This window comes from Cervus elaphus, chromosome 14, assembly GCF_910594005.1.
Source record: "Cervus elaphus chromosome 14, mCerEla1.1, whole genome shotgun sequence".
In the NCBI taxonomy this organism is placed as follows: domain Eukaryota; kingdom Metazoa; phylum Chordata; class Mammalia; order Artiodactyla; family Cervidae; genus Cervus; species Cervus elaphus.
Genome location: NC_057828.1, coordinates 66,349,720 through 66,368,139, shown reverse-complemented (window position 1 = coordinate 66,368,139; position 18,420 = coordinate 66,349,720). Strand labels below are relative to the sequence as shown.

The window sequence follows — 18,420 nt, the reverse complement described above, 5'->3', positions numbered from 1 at the left end:
AGAAAAAGTGAAGGGACTGAAGATATCAGGGAGTTTATGAATTTCAGACTGGAGTTTCTAGAGATCAGAGTAGAAGAGTTTGGACTGGGTGGAGATAGTGTATAAAAACAACAGCTAACACTTCGAAAAGCACGGTGACCATCACTGTCATGTATTTGCTCATTTAGTACAGTAACAGCTGGATAGAAAATTGAGGGTGGATGACCAGAGGCTCGATCTTGTCAAGGTTATAGTAGAAAATGGGTTGTGAGGCATGAAGAGATTGGTTGTACAAATCAGCATGAGGCAATGGGCTATCTCAGGTGCCTCTTCTCAGTAATGACATTTTGAGAACAGAATTTCATGTAAAGACGGTTTAAAATATTGCATCTGGAGTCAAAAGATCTAAAAACTGAGTTCCAGCTCTGCCAGTCACTCACTATTTGAACTCGGGTGAGATTCTGTCTGGGAGTCCTGGTCTCAGTTTTCACATCTGTAAAGACAGAGAGAACAAGCATGGATGCTCAATTGCTCAGTTGTGTTTGACCCTTTGTGACCCCATGGACTGCAACCCACCAGGCTCCTCTGTCCATGCAATTTTCCAGGCAAGAATACTGGAATAGGTTGCCATGCCTTCCTCCAGAGGATCTTCCCTACCCTGGGATCAAACCTGAGTCTCTTACATCTCCTGCATTGGCAGGTGGGTTCTTTACCACTAGCCATTGGGAAGCCCCAAACAGCACACCATGCCCCCCAGTAAAAGTGAAGATAAAATGACGTGATAAAGTGACTAGGAAATCACTTGTGTGTGTTAGTCACTTCAGTCATGTCCAACTCTTTGTGACCCCATGGACTGTAGCCCACCAGGCTTCCCTGTCCATGGAATTCTCCAGGCAAGAATACCAAGGTGGATTGCCACTCCCTTCCCCAGATCTTCCCAACCCAGGGATTGAACCCTGGTCTCCCTCATTGCAGGCAGATTCTTTACCGTTTGAGCTACAGGGAAATCCTTAACAAATTACTTAACAAATTGTAAAGCACCTAAGTGCCAAGCATGACTATTATGGTCAAGAACAGAGACGTGCCTAAGGAAGAAGATTGTTTTGGCCACAGTGTGCATAATGAATTGTAATGAGCAAGACAAAGAGCATACAAGTGTTTGAAAGGTGTTAAAACAGCCCAGACATGTGAGTGAGGACCTGAGCTAGGGTGGTGGCTGCAGCCATGGAAGACGTCCAGGAGAAACTATGAAGAAGTGTTAGGATATGGTCCAAGCACAATCTTGCAAATTCTTTTCTGGGCATGACTGGGCTGGTACACTGTTCTTTGGATGGAGTTTGTTCCAGTGTAGATGACAGAAAGAGCAACACATGGTGGTCACGGAGGAACAAGGACTTACCTAACTGAGCTTCTGTGAACTCATCCCAGTTGCCCAAGGTCAACTTGAGGCCAGTGGCTACCAAGGTCTAGCTTCGGGGGCAGGGTAGAGTGGGAGTTAGGGTTCGTGTGCAGGAGTCAGACCTAGGTTCAAATAACAGCTCTATCAGCTCTGTGACCTTAGGCATGCTATTTAAGCCTTTGTTTGCCTACCTGTAAAAATAGGGACCTAGCCTGTGGAACATGTTGTGAAGATTAAATAAATGTGAATACATATATCAAGAGTGTAGCCCAGAGTGCGGTTGGTAATAAAATAGTTATACCAACAGCTATTATTGTTATTCCTAAATCTTGAAACAATTCGGGCACCAATGAGGCACATCCCAACTGGTGGTAGTATGCTGAGGACATGTGTAGGAAGGGATTCAATGAGGGACTAAATTAACTATGGATGATGGAGTCAGAAATGACCCAGAACAGAAGCTGGGGTGTCTGATGATAGCAAACAGGCCTACCTTCTCCCCACATAGTCACCTTTTTTTTTTTTTTATAGTCACCTTTTAGGTCTAATTAATATCATCTCCTGTTTTTCCCTATGGCTTAACTCTACCTTCAGCTACAAAACCCAGGCCTGTGTCTCATATTTCTGCTCAATGGTGGCTTTCAGGACCAGCCATTTGTGGCTTTTGGGGGGATACTTGTCCTGTGCACACAGTGACTACCCATGTTTGATGGAAGCAAAGTGGCTAAAAGCAGACTCTTCAGCTGAAACGTTAAAACCAGGCAACCCAAATGGAGACCAACAGAGACCAACAGGGAGACCAAAATTTACCCTCCTCTCAAGTCTAAGGCCCAGGGAGGGAGGGCTAGACAGCTCCTCAAACAACATGAACGGGAAGGAGTTGGTATGTTAAGATATTTTGCTCGTAAAACCTAACCCTGTACATGGTGACCCTCCAATCAACATTTGTTGATTTTAAAAGAAATTAATGGAGTTGGGTGGAGCAGGAAGAACCAAAATATTTTGGGCTGCTAATGGAAACAGAAACACACTCACTGTGTACTCATAGAAATGTGATGGTAAGGGTCAGGTTTGAAATAATAAGATCAACTCTTGTGTTTGGCTTAGGAAATCTGTTTCGCTAGTTTCTACAATTTCACATGACTTGATCATAAGAGAAACTGGATGTCATGGTTTCTCTTTAATATCCCAATAAAGGGTGAGTGAAACAAAAAATACTCTTTGGACAGTATCTCAATCAGGACAGCAGAAGTTATGCTGGGATATCTCATAGAGAATGCCAAAATCTCATTTCCACGTGTTGGCACCTCATTCTAGGCTGCTTCAAATTTTTGTGTTCTCCATATCAACTTTGGCTGCTAAGATCATTGTGGTGGGGCTGAGTAGGGAGCGTGGAAGGAGAGTTTGTAGATATGAATAGCAGCAACTCAGATGGCCATGACTAACCTCAAGGTGAAAAAGCCCCTTTCACATACCTGAAATAGAGGGGAATGGAAATTGGTGGACAGTACAATGGCCATCAACAATAGTTCTTCAAACAACCCATTTCCCTGCTCTCATGTAGCATTTTCCTTGTATTATGTCTTCAAGGAAAACCAAGTGAGTACTTTGAATTTGTACATACCAAAAATCTTCAAGACCTTCTCAGGCTCTTTAATCTATATTACTTCCAACCTTTAAAATGTATATATAAGCTTTTCTAAATAAAGCTTTTTTGAAGTATGAAGTAAAGAAAATGTTATCACTTGAGATGCGACACCCCTCCAATCTGGAAACTTCCCTGTAAGCCCTGTACCAAGTTCTGGGATGTGGCCTGAGCCTTGGAGGTGTGTGTTAGTCAGGGGCTTCCCTGGTGGTTCAGATGGTAAAGAATCCATCTGCAATGCAGAAGACGCATGTTCGATCCCTGGGTCAGGAAGATCCCCTGGAGAAGGAAATGGCAACCCACTCCAGTATTCTTGTCTGGAGAATTCCATAGACAGAGGAGCCTATTGGGTTAAAATAAACGGTCTTTTGAGTACCTATAGTTAAACCTGCCTGGATGGAAGAAAAAAAAAAAGTAGTCCCAGAGTTTTACAATTTTAAATGTACAGGGAAAAAAGCATTCTTCAGAAAAAGTCTAGCCTATTTCTGAGTTCTTTCATCATGTGCCACTTTGAGTAGTACCTGGAAGTTATTGAGCATTTACTGTGTTGATTTACTGTGGTTAGTGCTTTGCATGTAGGTCTCATTTAAATTTTATAGCACTCCAAGATATGCACTTTTATTATCGTGATTTTACACGCAAAAAAAGAAACAAACTTAGAGAGGTCATCTATCTGCTCCAGACCTTCACAGACCTAAGTTTAGAGCCACATCATCTGACTCCAAGAGCCTTCACCCTTAATCATTACCCTGAATGTCCTTCCAAGTTTGGAATGGACAGGTATGCATGCTATATTTAAAATGGATAACCAGCAAGGACCTACTGTATGGCACAGGGTACTCTGCTCAATGTTATATGGCAGCCTATATGGGAGGGGATTTGGGGGAAGAATGGATACATGTATATGTATGGCTGAGTCTCTTTGCTGTCCACCTGAAACTATCACAGCGTTGTTAATCAGCTATACCCCAATAAAAATTTTAAAAATTACCCTCCAAATATTCTTAAAAATAGGTCTTAAGGGAAATGGAGCAAATGCTGCAATCTGCATAAAAATAAGTGCTCTCAAAACCAGCACGGTGACCATTGGGGTTCTTGTGTAGCCACTTAATTTTGGAAAACTACTGAGCAGTTATTCCCTACCTTGACCATGCAGGTTGTGTTTCTAGAGGTCAGGCTGTGAATGGGATGCTGTTCTCTGAAACTCTCACTAACAAAGCACTCTGCATGTTTCTTGTGTCTTCCAGTTGACGGTCCTCCAATGGAACCTTCCCAGTTTGTCTCAGTTGTCCCTAAATATCCAGACAAGATGGGATTTGATGAGGTAGGCAAGGTGTCTGTGTTTGTGGGTACCTGTATGTGTGCGCACGTGTACATCATGCTTATCTGTTTGTGTCAGAACAACAAGCCTGGGCACATGTCTGAGAGTCAGCCAGATCAGCTTGGCTGCTGAAAAGAAACTGAGGTCTTGGAAAAGGTTCTCAGTTTTCGTTGTGCCTTATTCACTTATCTTAAAAAAGGAGCATCATGGTAAAAGTGAATTAATCATTGAGTCAGAAAGATGTTACTAATTAGGCATGAAAGTAATATTTTCTAAGAGCAGATATTGCCATGTTTTATCAAGATTCAAGGGTAGGGTAAAGAAGATATATGTTTTAGGTATTAGAGGACTTTAACTTTATTCTGAGTAAGTGGAAACCATTCTGGAACATTCTTTGCTTTATTTTGTCTTTGCTGCTCTTCCGTGGGAAAAATTGGAGGGCAGGGTTTAGAGGACAAAGCAAAAGAGAAAAAAGAAACCCATACTAAAATTTGTTTTTGTAGCAGGCAAGAACTTCATAATAATGCTCCAAGGGCTATATTTATTATTACATTTTAATTGTATAACGATTGAGCAGAAATGTAATGAGATGCCTGTCTTAGTGATATGCTCAGCAGAACCAGAATTGTGACTCCAAAATCACTGAATCCTTCATGGGTCCCTCATGTCACATAACTGCTGATCCATGTTCAGGAACTTGATGATCTGGAGGCTGGGACAGTGCCTTGGGAATCCACAAACTACGATGGAACTTTTCCATGAATCTGTGATACGTTATAAGCCAAACTTTGTGCTCTATGCTCATTGCCACTGATTCACTGAAAGAAATTGCCTTGTTTATCTCCCTGTACTATGTCATATGGGTCTCCAAAGTACAGCCATCTTAAATTCCTACTGGAACTGGAAGTTGGGGTTTATTCTATAAAATTTATTTGTTGGCAGATTTCAGAAATGGAAGGGAATATTTCATGAATATTAATTGGAAAGGAGTTAGAAACTACTATGCTATTTTTACAGAGGGCAAGATGAGCTTAGATGGTTTTAAGTGTAATAGAGATGAATTAGACTAAAGTAGAGAAGAATTAAAGTGTAGATAGTTTGATAAACAGTCAGGGCTTCAGAAAGGTTGGCCCACCCCAGATACTGAACTGGCTTCCAAATATTACTTACAGCTCTCCTTTTCTGCAGCTCTCACTAACTCTCAGGTCTCCAGGTAAAAGAACCCAAGGGTCTTTACGTATATTCATTTTCCCCTTTATAAACACATTCCAATGAGGATCAAATCAGAGCAAATACCATGGGACGAAAGCAGGATCTTCTAGCCCTGGTCTTCTGTTTGGAAGGACTGGGTCACTTTCAGAATCCTTCTGAAAAAGGCCAACTCTATGGAGATACAGACATGGGGACTCTGCTCTCCTGAGCCCTGGTAGTCATCTCTCTGTTTGGAACAGAGATAGGATAGTAGAAAAAGGGATTTCAGGGCTTTTTCAACCTTCCCCGTACTCTGTGACCTTGTTGGGGTGTCTGGGCTGCATTTGGCTGGGTGGCATTTTGTCTGTTTACTATTCATGAAGTATGAGCAAGCCGTCTGTGTTTTCCCTTCATAGCTGCAGTTTTTATTGCACTTGTCCTGGCAGGACCCCGGATGGGATTATTATTTACTGAAGTCTTCCCAGACTTGAGGTCTTGGGTCTGAGGGGACTTTTGGTTGTATTTCTGTTCATTTTTTTGTTTTGTTTTGCTCTCCTGGAGTGACCTCAGGTGTCACCATGTGTACACACGAGGAAATGCCTCTTCCTTCCCATAGCCTTAAAATCAGGAGATGGAATGTGTTCCCATCACAGTAGGATTCTAAACAGGAAGAAAATGACATATAAATGAACACAACTCATTAAGTTATAAAATCCCAAGTCACAGGGCAAATAGAGTTACCACAGAAATTGTTTTTTAAAAAAGGATTGCCCAGTTAGATAAACAGTGGAGGTAATAAAATCATGGTATGTACCTAATCCACTTCGTTCTGATTCAGATGGATGATTTTTTGAAAGAAGACATCTTGCTCCCCCATCCGTACTTTTCTTAGAGCTATATAAGTGGATGGAAGTGAGAATATTTTATAAGGAAGAGTTGAAATTTTACTTAATCCAGCTTTTGATCTGGTAAAACATAACTTCTTGATACTCCACTCAGAATGATTGTGTGAACCATGGCTTAACCCTCAGTAAAGTCAAAACTACAGCCTGCTTATATGACATGACTTCTTCTTTATTCTAGACATAATGCCAACTTTATCATAAACCACATATTATAGACAGTTTAATCTGTATTGGCCTTGAAAGATAAGATTGCTCAACTCCCTCTTTTTATAAACAAGGGAACTGGACCCCGTAACATTAGATGTCTTCCTCAAAGTCATCTAGATGGGTCATTAGGATAAAGCCAGTGTTGTCCTGCTTATTCCTGCAGGCTTCTCCTTTCCCACGCTATTTCAGTATTTCTCACTGGCAACTGAAGTCTCCCTCTCTTGCAGGACTAGTTTAATGTACAATGTAAGTTTATTACTGCTTATAGAAAAGGACCTTATTAAAGCCCTTCGTTACCTGTGACAACTTTCATGAGGCTTTGGGTTCTTCTGTGGCTCCTTAAATCTGGGAATAATCAGACCAGCCTCCTTGTCTGTGTAACTCCCAGTGGCCTCGTGATAGGTGTGTTAGTACAGTCATCAGGAATTTCAGGGCTATGGTGAGGAGCTGCAGGAAGACCCAGCACTCATGGGGGACGATCTGAATGCACATTTTGGGGACTTCATGGACCAGTATGTGTCGTCTCTTTAAGATGTCCCTCAGATCCATGTAATGTGGAAATTATGACTCTCCCTAAAGGGCTACCCCCAAGGGCAGAGTCCTTTTTCTTTACAGAGACTTTTTCAGAAAAAATCTTAAGAAAGTTGAAGAGTTCTGGTAAAGAAGCTATGAAAATTAAGACCTTAATAATTCAATTTGGAACTCTTAGTAATGAAAGGAATTTCATTACTAAGAGTTAAGTAATGTTAAGTAATCTAGTTAAGACTAGATCTTTCTTACTCTTGGAATGACTTTAAATTTTTCTACAGAGAATATAAATTTCAAGAATTGCTAATATTTTGTACCCAGGTGATAAGACCAGTATTATTTCCATTTTAGAGATGAGGAAACTGAGGCATAGGGATTGGACCAATGCCAACACTTAGCAGACTTAGGTCTTGATAAATCTAGCCACTTGCCAAACTTCTTCCTTCCCCTTGGTCTCATATTGTTTTGGGTTTAATTCACCCTTGGCCTCCTGAAGAATAACTTTTTGACCTGATATGAAATACAAATAAATCTTCTCCACCATTTCCCCTAACTTTTCCACTCCTTATTCTAACTAAAGCTTTGTTGCTTATACTTTCTTTGCTTTTCAGCAGCCTAAAATAAAACCTGAGTAATCTGTATTTCTTTTCCCTTGTTCTTCTTGTATTAGATTTTCATGATAAACCTCAAGCGCAGAAAAGACAGGCGAGACCGGATGTTACGCACCCTGTATGAACAGGAGATTGAGGTCAAGATTGTGGAGGCTGTGGATGGAAAGTGAGTTGGATTTTCTCCTCGAACCCTTGCCGCTGTGGCTGGAGTGGAGATGCACCCTCTCCAACTGAGGTTTAGTCCCAGTCAGAGGAATCTGCAGTCATTGCGAGATAGACATGCTTTCACAGTGCAGCCTATCTTGGGAAAACTTTATGACTCATAGCAGCTTATATATGTTAATTTCACTGAGTAGAGCAGAAATCCACTCATCATCCTGTACTCTCTGGTCTTCACTCTGCTGAAGGCTTGCCCTGGGCGTGATTTTCCACTGTCTCTGGGGGTTCTTGCAATGGTCGTGGTGGTTTCCAGCCCTGTAGTGCCTTGGAAGGAATGCGTTCAGAGTTGCATTCAGAGCCTGATTTTGAGCAAAGCCTCTTACCTTGTGTGACTTGACCTGAAGAAATAAATGGAAAAAATGCATAATAGTCTGTGTGTCCTATTGCACAAGATGCTTGCCACAGTCTGCCTGGGCTGATCACTTTTCCCAGGAACATGGCAGGAAACTTACATACAGTACCTGGTTGGATACCTTCAAGAGTTTTGTAATTGATGTTGTCTGCTTTGCTTTGCCCTTTGACACTCTTATTTCAAGGAGTATGTTAGTCGCTCAGTCGTGTCTTACTCTTTGTGATCCCATGGACTGTAGCCTGCCAGGCTCTTCTGTCCACGGAATTCTCCAGGCAAGAATACTAGAGTGGGTAGCCATTCCCTTTTCCAGGGGATCTCCCGTACCCAGAGAGTGAACCCTGCTCTCCCACATTGCAGGCAAATTCTTTACCATTGGAACCACCAGGGATATTTGCAAAACCTCCTATTCCATGTTATATGTGAATTTGGGGTATGAATGACTCTAAGGAGTATGGCTAGAAGCTCTTGTGGAAGTTTTTATGACTCTTTTAGAGAATCTCATCAGTGTTTCTCAAAAGTGTGGCCTGGACACCCATGTCACAGTCCCCAGGGGCTGGTTAAGAGGGCAGCTTCCTAAGTCCCAGAGCTGCTGAATGATGATCTGTAGGGCTGGGCTGGGAATCGGCACTGAAAAAGCCTCAAAGTGATTCTTGGGTAAGGTTGCCACGTAGAATAAAGGGCATCTAGTCAAATTTGTCCCAAACATTGCATGGGTCTTATACTAAAAAATTACTGTTTATTTAAAACATAAATTTGACTGGATATTTTTGTGTTTTACTTGCTAAATCTGGCAACTCTATTCTTGGATGCACTAGACTTTGGGAACCACAGTGTCAAATACCTCTAATAACCCCAATCTCCTTCATAGACCACATGGACCAAGGAAAACTAGTTGAGCTGTGAGAGTTCTTTATATACTCTACATACAAGTCTCTTATCAGATGTATAATTTGCAAATATTTTTTCCCATTTTATGAACTGTCTTTTCATTTTCATGATGGTGTCCATTGAAACACAAAAGTTAATTTGATGATGTCCAGTTTACATTATTGTTGTTGATTGTGCTTTTGGTGTCATATCTAAGAATCCATTACCAAATCCAAAGCCACAAAGACTTGGTTCTAGCTTTTCTTCTAAGAGTTTCATAGTTTTATGTTTTATATGTATCTCTTACACCTTAGATCTTTGATATATTTTAAGTTAGTGTTTTATATGATGTGAGGTAGGGGTCCAATTCATTCTTTGTTTCCAATTCATTCTTTTGTACAGTTATCTAGTTGTCTCTGCACCATTTGCTAAAAGATTTTTCTTTCCTTCACTGAATTGTCTTAGCAACCTTGTCAAAAATTAATTAAATATAAGGGTTTATTGCTAGATTCTCAATTTTGTTCCATTGATGTGTATGCCAATCCTTATTCCTCACAGTAGCTTCTTATGTGTAAGGAAGCCCTTCAACTTAGTTATTTTTTTTCAAGATTGCTTAGGCTATTCTAGGTCTGTTGGATTTCCACATAAATTTTAGCATTAGCATACCATTTTCCACCAAAAATGTTTGGATCTTGATAGAAATTGCATTGACTTTGTAGGTCAATTGAGGGAAGTACTTCTCTCTTTGTAATATGAAGCCTTCTGATTCATGATCATGAATATCTTTCCATTCATTTAGATCTTTAATTCTTGGATCGATGTTTTGTAAATTTTACTTGCACATCTTGCATTAATTTTGTTAAATTTATTCTCAAGTATTTTACTCTTTTTGATGTTATGATAAGTGGAATTGTTTCCTTCATTTCATTTTTACATTGCAGATTGCTAAGTGCATAGAAATAGTTGATTTTTGTATACTGATCTTTTTCTTTTTTTTTTAATTTTTTATTTTATTTGTTTATTTATTTTTTATTAGTTGGAGGCTAATTACTTCACAATGTATACTGATCTTTTTCATACAACCTTGCTGAACTCATGTATTAGTTCTAATAATGTGTTTGTGTGTAAGTATGATCAGGCCATTCAGGATGACCCCTCTCTTGTTCTCTGTACATCTCCTACTTGACCACGCCTTGCTTCACTCACATGACTATCCAATCCTCTTAATTATAGGGCTTAATCAGTAACTGCCTACATGCTTGCCCCTGCCCCAGTCATTGGTTTCCTTGGTAATTGATGAGCCAATGTGATGTTAATGCCCCCTATAAGTGGTAGCCTCCTCCTCAGCCAAGTAGTGAAGACTGCTGCAGTGTCTGGCCTCTTGTCTGTTGTACACAGACAAGAGAGTGACATGCTCCAGGATCTTTGGCTTCAGACTTGTAAGATCCCCCTGTCCAATAAACCATTAATGTCTCTGTCACTGTCTCTGGGCTCTTTCTTTGGTCTCAAGGCTAGCTAAATTACAAGGCTTGCAGTCCTGGGAGGTGCAACCCAACAGCTGTTGAGCCAGCCAGAGGCTGAGAAAACTCCCATGAGCACCAAGATGTTGTCGAATAAGGATGAGGAACAAAAAGTCGTGGGGGTAATCCTTGGGCTAAATCCTCAAGTACAGTGCTGGATAGAAATGATACGAGTGGACAGGCTTGGCTTGTCCCTGTTGTTAAGGAGAAACATTTAGTCTTTCACCATTAAATAGGATAATTGGCTCTGGAGTTTTCACAGATGGCCTTTATGGGTTGAGTGTTTCTATCTTGAAAGGGTGATGGTGTCTTAGTTTGTTTGCTGCTAAAACAAATGACCATAGACCCAGTGGCTCAAATAACAAACATTTGTCAAAGTTCCAGAAACTGGGAAGTTCCAGAGAAGGGTGCCAGCATGGATAGATCATGGTGAGAGACCCCTTCCTCCTTTGTAGATGGCTGTCCTCTTCCTGCAGGCTTCCCTGGTGACCCAGTGGTAAAAGAATCCACCTGCCAATGCGGGAGCTGCAGGTTCGATCCCTGGATCAGGAGGATCCCCTGGAGAAGGAAATGGCAACCCACTCCAGTATTCTTGCCTGGGAAATGCCATGGACTGAGGAGCCTGGTGGGCTACAGTCCATGGGGTCGCAGAGTCAGACCCAACTTAGCAACTCAGCATGATCACTGTCCTCTTGCTGTACTCTCCTATGGCAGAGAGCAAAGAGAGGGGAGAAAGCAAGCTTTTGCTTTCTTATAAGGACACTAATCTCATTTATGAAAGTTCTACCCTTAGGATCTACGGCTCCACCTCCTTATCAGCATGTGAACTTGGGGGAATATAAATAGTCCATATACAGTTGGATTTTTGTCAAGTTTTATGTCTATTTAGATGATCATGGAATTTTTATCTGTTAATAATGATGTGTCACTTTTTATCCCCACGTGTTAAGTGAATCTTAGAATCCTGGGATAAATCCCATTTGGTCATGATGTATAATCCCTCTTCTGTGATGCTGGATTCTGTTTACTAGTATTTTCTTGGGGATTTTTTAATTTATCTTAAGGGATATTGGTCTCTCGTCATTTTGTGATGTTTTTCTGGTTGTGTATCAGGATGATACTTTATAGAATAAGTTGGGAAGCACATCCTCTTCAATTTTTGGTAAGGGTTTGAAATATTTGTGTTAATTCTTTAAATGTCTGGCAGAATTTTGAATTCTTTACAGAAGCTATCTGGTCCTGGACCATGTTTTGGAACTTTTTTTTTTTAATCTTTACAATTTCAGCCTCTTTAACTGTTACAGGTATTCAGAATTTCTATTTCTTGAGTTGGTTTGTTTCTTTTGAGCAATGTGCCCATTTTATCTAGGTTATCTAATTTGTTAATGTATAATTGTTCATAGTATTTTCTTGTAATCCTCTTTATTTCCACAAGACCAGTAGGGATTTCTCCCTCTTTCATTCTTAATTTTAAATAATTTGAGTCTATTCTTTTTTATTTGGCTAAAAGGGTTATCAATTTTGTTCTTTTCCAAAGAACCAACTTTTGGTCTTGCTTTTGTCTTTTCTTCTATTCTCTGTTTCATTTATTTCCTTCTTTATGCTTGCTTTGCATTTAGTTTGCTCTTTTTCCAATTTCTTAAAATGGAAAAGCAGATTATTTAAGATTCTTTTTTTTTAAACATATAGACATTTGTATCTGTAACAAGCCCTCTACTGCATTAGGTGCATCTTGTAAGGTTTGGTATGCTATTTTCATTTTCATTTGTCTCAAAATATTTTCTCATTTCCTCTGTGGTTTCTTTGACTCATTGGCTATCAAGGAGTATATTGTTTAATTTCACATATTTGTGAATTTTCCAAGTTTCCTATCAATTTTTAATTTCATTGTGGTTGTAGAACATACTTTGTATGAATTCAACCATTTAAAATGTACTGAGGCTTTATTTATGGTCTATATATGGTCTTTCTTAGAGAGTCTAACATATGGTCTTTCTTAGAGAATGCTGCACATAGAGTAGAAGAATGTGTGTTTTGCTGATGTTGCCTTTAATTTCAGTGTCAAATTAAAAAAATCATCACCAAAGCAGTGTCAAGGAGTTTTATCCTCTTGTTTTCTTCTAGGACCCTACTATTAATATGAACTTGATGTCTATAAATTGTTAATTATAATCTGTAGGGCAATCACTAATAACTAAAAATATACAGAAATATAAACAAAGGCATTAAGATGTTAAAGTACAAAATATTGAATCCTTATATTGTACACATGAAACTAATGTTATATGTCAATTATATCTCAATAAAAAAATACCAACTTCAATACTATGGAAAAACTTAACCCCTATAGAGCTTTATTCCTTCCCCTTCCTTTGTTCTGTTGTCACACTAATTATTTCTTTATATGCTCTTTATACATTATTTGCTTTTATTGCTTTATGCAGCTATAATTTAAATCAGATAAGGGAAAAACTTATGAACAAAAGAATACTTACACTGTTTATGTTTACCTATCCCAGGTGGCCCTAGTGGTAAAGAACCTGCCTGATAATGCAAGAGACATAAGAGACACGGGTTCAATCCCTGGGTTGGGAAGATCCCCTGGGGGAGGGCATGGCAACCCACTCCAGTATTCTTGCCTGGAGAATCTCGTGGACAGAAGAGCCTGGCAGGCTGCAGTCCATCGGGTCACGAAGAACAAACATCTGCACTTGCATTTACCAGTGCTTTCGTTTCTTTATGTGGATCTGAGTTATTCTCTGGTTTCCTTTCATGTTAGCCTGAGGGGTTCCCTTTCGCATCTCTCGTAGAGCAGATCTACTAGGGACGCTATTTTTGTTTATCTGGGACACCCTGGTTTTTCCATTTTTGAGGTCTAGCTTGACTGGATACAGCATTCTCGGTTGACAGTCTCTCTGAGTCGGCACTTTGAATATGTCAACCTTCTGGCCTCCAAGGTTTCAAGTGAGAATCAGCTAAATTAATCTTACTGAGAATACTTCGTTTGTAGTGAGTCACTTCTCTTGCTGACATGACTCTCTGCTTTTTAATTTTTAGCTCCAAAGGAAAGATGTACACGTGTATGATTCCTCTTATGATTCTTCCCTGTCCTCATTCCTTTCAATGTTTAATAGTATTTAATGTTTCTATTAGCCAGTCTCCTTCATTAGGAAAATACTGTTTCAAAGGTGCCAAGAAACTGATGATACTTAGAACTACGTTGGGTGTTGTGAGGGATACAAAAATATAAAACCTCATCTTGTCTTCACAAAGCTCACAGTGCTGCAACACACTACCCTTGAGGAGCTCCTAAGGAGCCCTGCTCAACGAGTATAAAGGCCCCGGGGAATACACAGACCTCTCCCTCCTGGCTTCTGCGGTGGGGACCTCTCAGTGTGTTAATTTAGGGCCATGTTCTATCTTACAGGGCACTCAACACAAGCCAGCTGAAGGCCCTGAATATTGAGATGCTGCCTGGATATCGAGATCCCTACTCCTCCAGGCCTCTAACCAGGGGTGAAATTGGCTGCTTCCTTAGCCATTACTCTGTCTGGAAAGAGGTGAATAATGCTTCATTCAGATGTGCAGTTCTGTTATGAGAAGGGAGGAGAGTGGGACTATTTTACTGTTGATGAACCTTTGCCGAGATTCCAGTTACGAGCTATTATGTGTTGTGCTACCATACTTTTGACTTTCTAATACCTATTTTGATTAGAGAAATAAGTACCAACTTTTCATAGGGTATCTTCCCTGTGACCTTTACAGGTAATTGACCGGGAGCTGGAGAAGACTCTTGTTATTGAGGATGACGTGCGTTTTGAACATCAGTTTAAAAAGAAGCTGATGAAGCTGATGGATGACATTGATCAAGTTCAGCTGGACTGGGAACTGATGTGAGTGACAAAACAACAAGCTTTTCTAAGAGTACTGAGAACTCTTTCCGTCCTTTCAGCACTGAGAGCCCCAACTCATAGGAGGTGGGGCTCAAGCTTCCACTTACCTGGCTTTCTTTCCATATATGTTCCCAGAAACAAGAAGTAGGTAGGGGTATTACCCACTGGTTTGGGGGCTTCCCTGGTGGCTCAGATGGTAAAGAACCCACCAGCAATGCAGGAGATCTGGGTTTGATCCCTGGATCGGGAAGATCACTTGGGGAAGGGAATGGCTACCCACTCCAGTATTCTTGCCTGGAGAATCCCATGGACAGAGGAATCTGGCAAAGTCTCAAAGAGTCGGACATGAATGAGTGACTAACACTTTCACTTTTGCATCTATATACTCTTTGGGGTGAGAAAGTATGGTAAATTCTTTGAGACTTGAAATCTGCCTGCAGATCTTGGGTTTTCAGAATGAGCATTTACCTGAAAACACAGCAGAAACCCACCCATGAAGCAGCGTGGTGCATAGGGCGTGTACACGGAGGACCCATGCCAGGTAGACGGGTCACACTTGTGTCACACTTGAGCATCAGCTCCCTGGAGGATGGGTTTCCTCTGCAGTCTCTGATGGAGTGTGTTGGGGGGCGGGGGTTGGAAGGGCAGTGGGAGAGCACCTGTTGGGGAGGGGATCTGTACAAACAGGGAGAACACTGACAGCTGGGTTTGGAGGGTCTGAGGCTATCTTAGGAAAACCAGACTCACCAAGGGAGTCCTGGCTCTGAGCTGACCTTTAGTTAATGCTCGTTGCCTGCTACCTCTGGGAACTGAGTGCTCTCTCTCTCCCTCTCTCATTTTGTTTTTACAATGAGATGACACTTTTTACTTCTCTCCAATGAGGCAGAAAGTTCCCAAGCGTCATATTCACTTGCCAGCTGTGTGTCAAAGGCAATTTCATCAGATCAGAGGCTGTTCCTTTAGCAGCTGCAGCCCACAAACTGTCCCCATTCCTCCCATCTTCGGAGGGAAACTTAACTATGCACTCGGGTGGAATACTTGCTTATTAGAAAATGTACCATTCAGAGCTCAGAGGAAACCTAGTAATGACTCAAGTAGCCATGGGAATTAGACCCAGGACTATGTAATAAAAGGACTGGCTCCCTGTCGGGTACCAGTCATGTGATGAGATTCTGCACTGTCTCTTCTGATCGTTGTCTCTAGAATCCTCTAGGAGTTCTCGCACCTCAGGCTTTCTGAGTCTGTGGCCCTGCAGCCTGTGGTTAAGGCCCCACAGGCATGGAGCTTGAAAGCTATTTCATGCTTATGTGACATGTACAAAGGCAACTTTCACTTAAGCCTTGGATTCAGAGGACTGGATTTGGGGAGTCTAAGGCTTAGAATTGACATACATCCTTGTTCACTTGTAGTCTGGTTGATGCATTTCTCAGGAAAGAATACCAACGGATCCAAGAAAGAAGAGTTATTGTTCTGATAAGGATACAGCGAACAGAGCAGGGTAGATGTTTTCTAAATTTCCATCACTGATCAAGTGCAAGTGTTCCATTGAAATCTGTTATCTAATCACAAAGAATTATAGCTGTTTCCAATTTTTCACATCTCACTTTATAAAATGAATAAAGCAAATGTATTTAAACTCAAAATATGAAAGCATATAGGCTGTCTGTGACAGCAATATTAAATTTCTCCAGAAAAAGGAAACAGTAAGTGGGGGAAAATAGAACAAGCCATTGAAATCATCTGGGGCAGCATGTCCAATAGAAATATGTGAGATGTATCATTTAAAATTTTCTGTGTGTGCTCAGGCATATCTGATTCTTTGCTACCCCAGGGACTGTAGCCCACCAGGCTCCTCTGTCCATGGGATTTTCCAGGCAAGAATACTGGAGTAGGTTGCCATTTCCTCCTCCAGAGGATCTTCCCAACCCAGGGATCAAGTCTGTATCTCTTGTGCCTCCTGAATTGGCAGGTGAAGTCTTTACCACTGCACCATCTGGGAAGCCACATCATTTAAAATTTTCTAGTAATCATATTAAAAAGATAAAAATAGGTGAAATTAATTTTAATAATACACTTTATTTAATCTAACATATCCAACTATTATTTTAACATATAATCAGTATTTTAAAACTATTAATGAATTAGTCTATATTCTTTTTTCATTCAGTCTTCAAAATCCAATATGTATTTAATGCATACAACACACCTTAGTCCATATGCTAAATTTTCAACTGCTGAAGTAAACTGTAGCCCTACCAAAATAATACATTTTGAAGAAGAGAAAAAATATTTTACACATCTTCAATTTTAAAATTACAGTTTAAATTTACTATAGCAAGTCGAGTATAAGCTTAATTCCTCAGTCACTCTGTTCACAATTCAGGTGCTCAGTAGGATTTTCTCTTTCACTTGATACATGAAAGAAATTCAGGCTATTTGTTTTTAAGAGGCTGTGGTTGAGAGTTGGCTATATTTATCTCCAGAAGAACTGAAGGTGAACACAGACTTATTCTATATATCCTAGGATGTTTCAACAAGGAGGATAGCTTAAATATTGAAAGAGATGGTTTTTAGAGCAAAATAGAGGAATTCAGCTTTCTCTGACAGGCCGAAAGCCATATCTCCTCAACTTGGTCCAGGCAAGCAGAAACAACTAGGCTCTAGACAAAAGCAATGGATCATAGATCCATGGGTAGACTAGGGATGGGGAGAATGGTTGAGGGTACATTCTGTGTTGCAGAAGTAGTTAATGGAGGACAGACCCCGGAGAAGCATGGGCAGAGATGGGTGAGGGAAAGCAAACTGCACAAGTGTTGCCATTCATTCTTCCCCAGAGGAAACACTCTTGAGCTACTCTTGGGTTCCTAGGTCTTTCACTTTGGACTATATCTTTTCCAAAGCATTTTCTTTCTTGTGTTTACCACCAGCATTTGGAGAGCTGTGCAGAAAATATCAAGTCAACAGACTGAAACTCTAGGGACTTGAAAGCAAACTTGGGATTCTCACATCTGGTCTTTGTTGTCCCCTTCCAATCTCTATAAACACAGCTGAAAATCCTATACTACATTTGGGAAATGATCTGAAAAAAATCTGCTTTTTGTCACGAAATTTTTAAGAGATTTTTTTTTTTATATTGGAGTATAGTTGATTTACAATGTTGTGTTAGTTTTGGGTATATAGCAAAGTGATTCATTTATATTTGAGATTCTTTTCCCATATAGGTTATTACAAAATATCTTGAGTGTAGTTCCCTGTGCTGTATAGTAGGTCCTTGTTGATTATCTACTGTATACATAATAGTGTGTATGTGTTAATCCCAACCTCCTAATTTATCCGCCCCCCACCTTATCCTTTTGGTAACCATAAGTTTGTTATCTAAGTCTGTGACTTATATTTTGTAAATAAGTTTGTGTACATCATTTTTTCAGATTCTATGTGTAAGTGATATCATATGATATTTGTCTCTTTCTGTCTGACTTAATTCACTTAGTATGATAATCTTTAAGTTCATCCATGGTTCTACAAATAGTATTATTTCATTCTTGTTTATGGTTGAATAATGTTCCATTGTGTATATGTACCACATCTTCTTTACCCATTCTTCTGTTGATGGAAATTTAGGTTGCTTCCATGTCCTGGCTATTATAAATAGTGCTGCTATGAATACTGGGTGCATGTATCTCTTCAAATTATGGTTTTCTCTGGTTATATGCCCAGGAATGAGATTGCTAGATCATGTGGCAGTTCTATTTTAGTTTTTTAAGTAAAAAAACTTGAAAAATT

The 18,420-nt window shown here is 40.1% G+C and overlaps 1 protein-coding gene across 2 annotated transcripts in view; it reads left to right on the top strand.

The window, feature by feature from the left end:
* The window catches only part of COLGALT2 (collagen beta(1-O)galactosyltransferase 2), a 115,423-nt gene that overhangs the window by 90,850 nt on the left and 6,153 nt on the right, over positions 1-18,420 (top strand). For both annotated transcript variants that reach the window (XM_043923537.1, XM_043923538.1), the window contains exons 7-10: positions 4,271-4,347; positions 7,846-7,952; positions 14,172-14,304; positions 14,510-14,637. In XM_043923537.1, the coding sequence (XP_043779472.1) occupies positions 4,271-4,347; positions 7,846-7,952; positions 14,172-14,304; positions 14,510-14,637 (445 nt within the window). The remainder of the gene's footprint in view (positions 1-4,270; positions 4,348-7,845; positions 7,953-14,171; positions 14,305-14,509; positions 14,638-18,420) is intronic.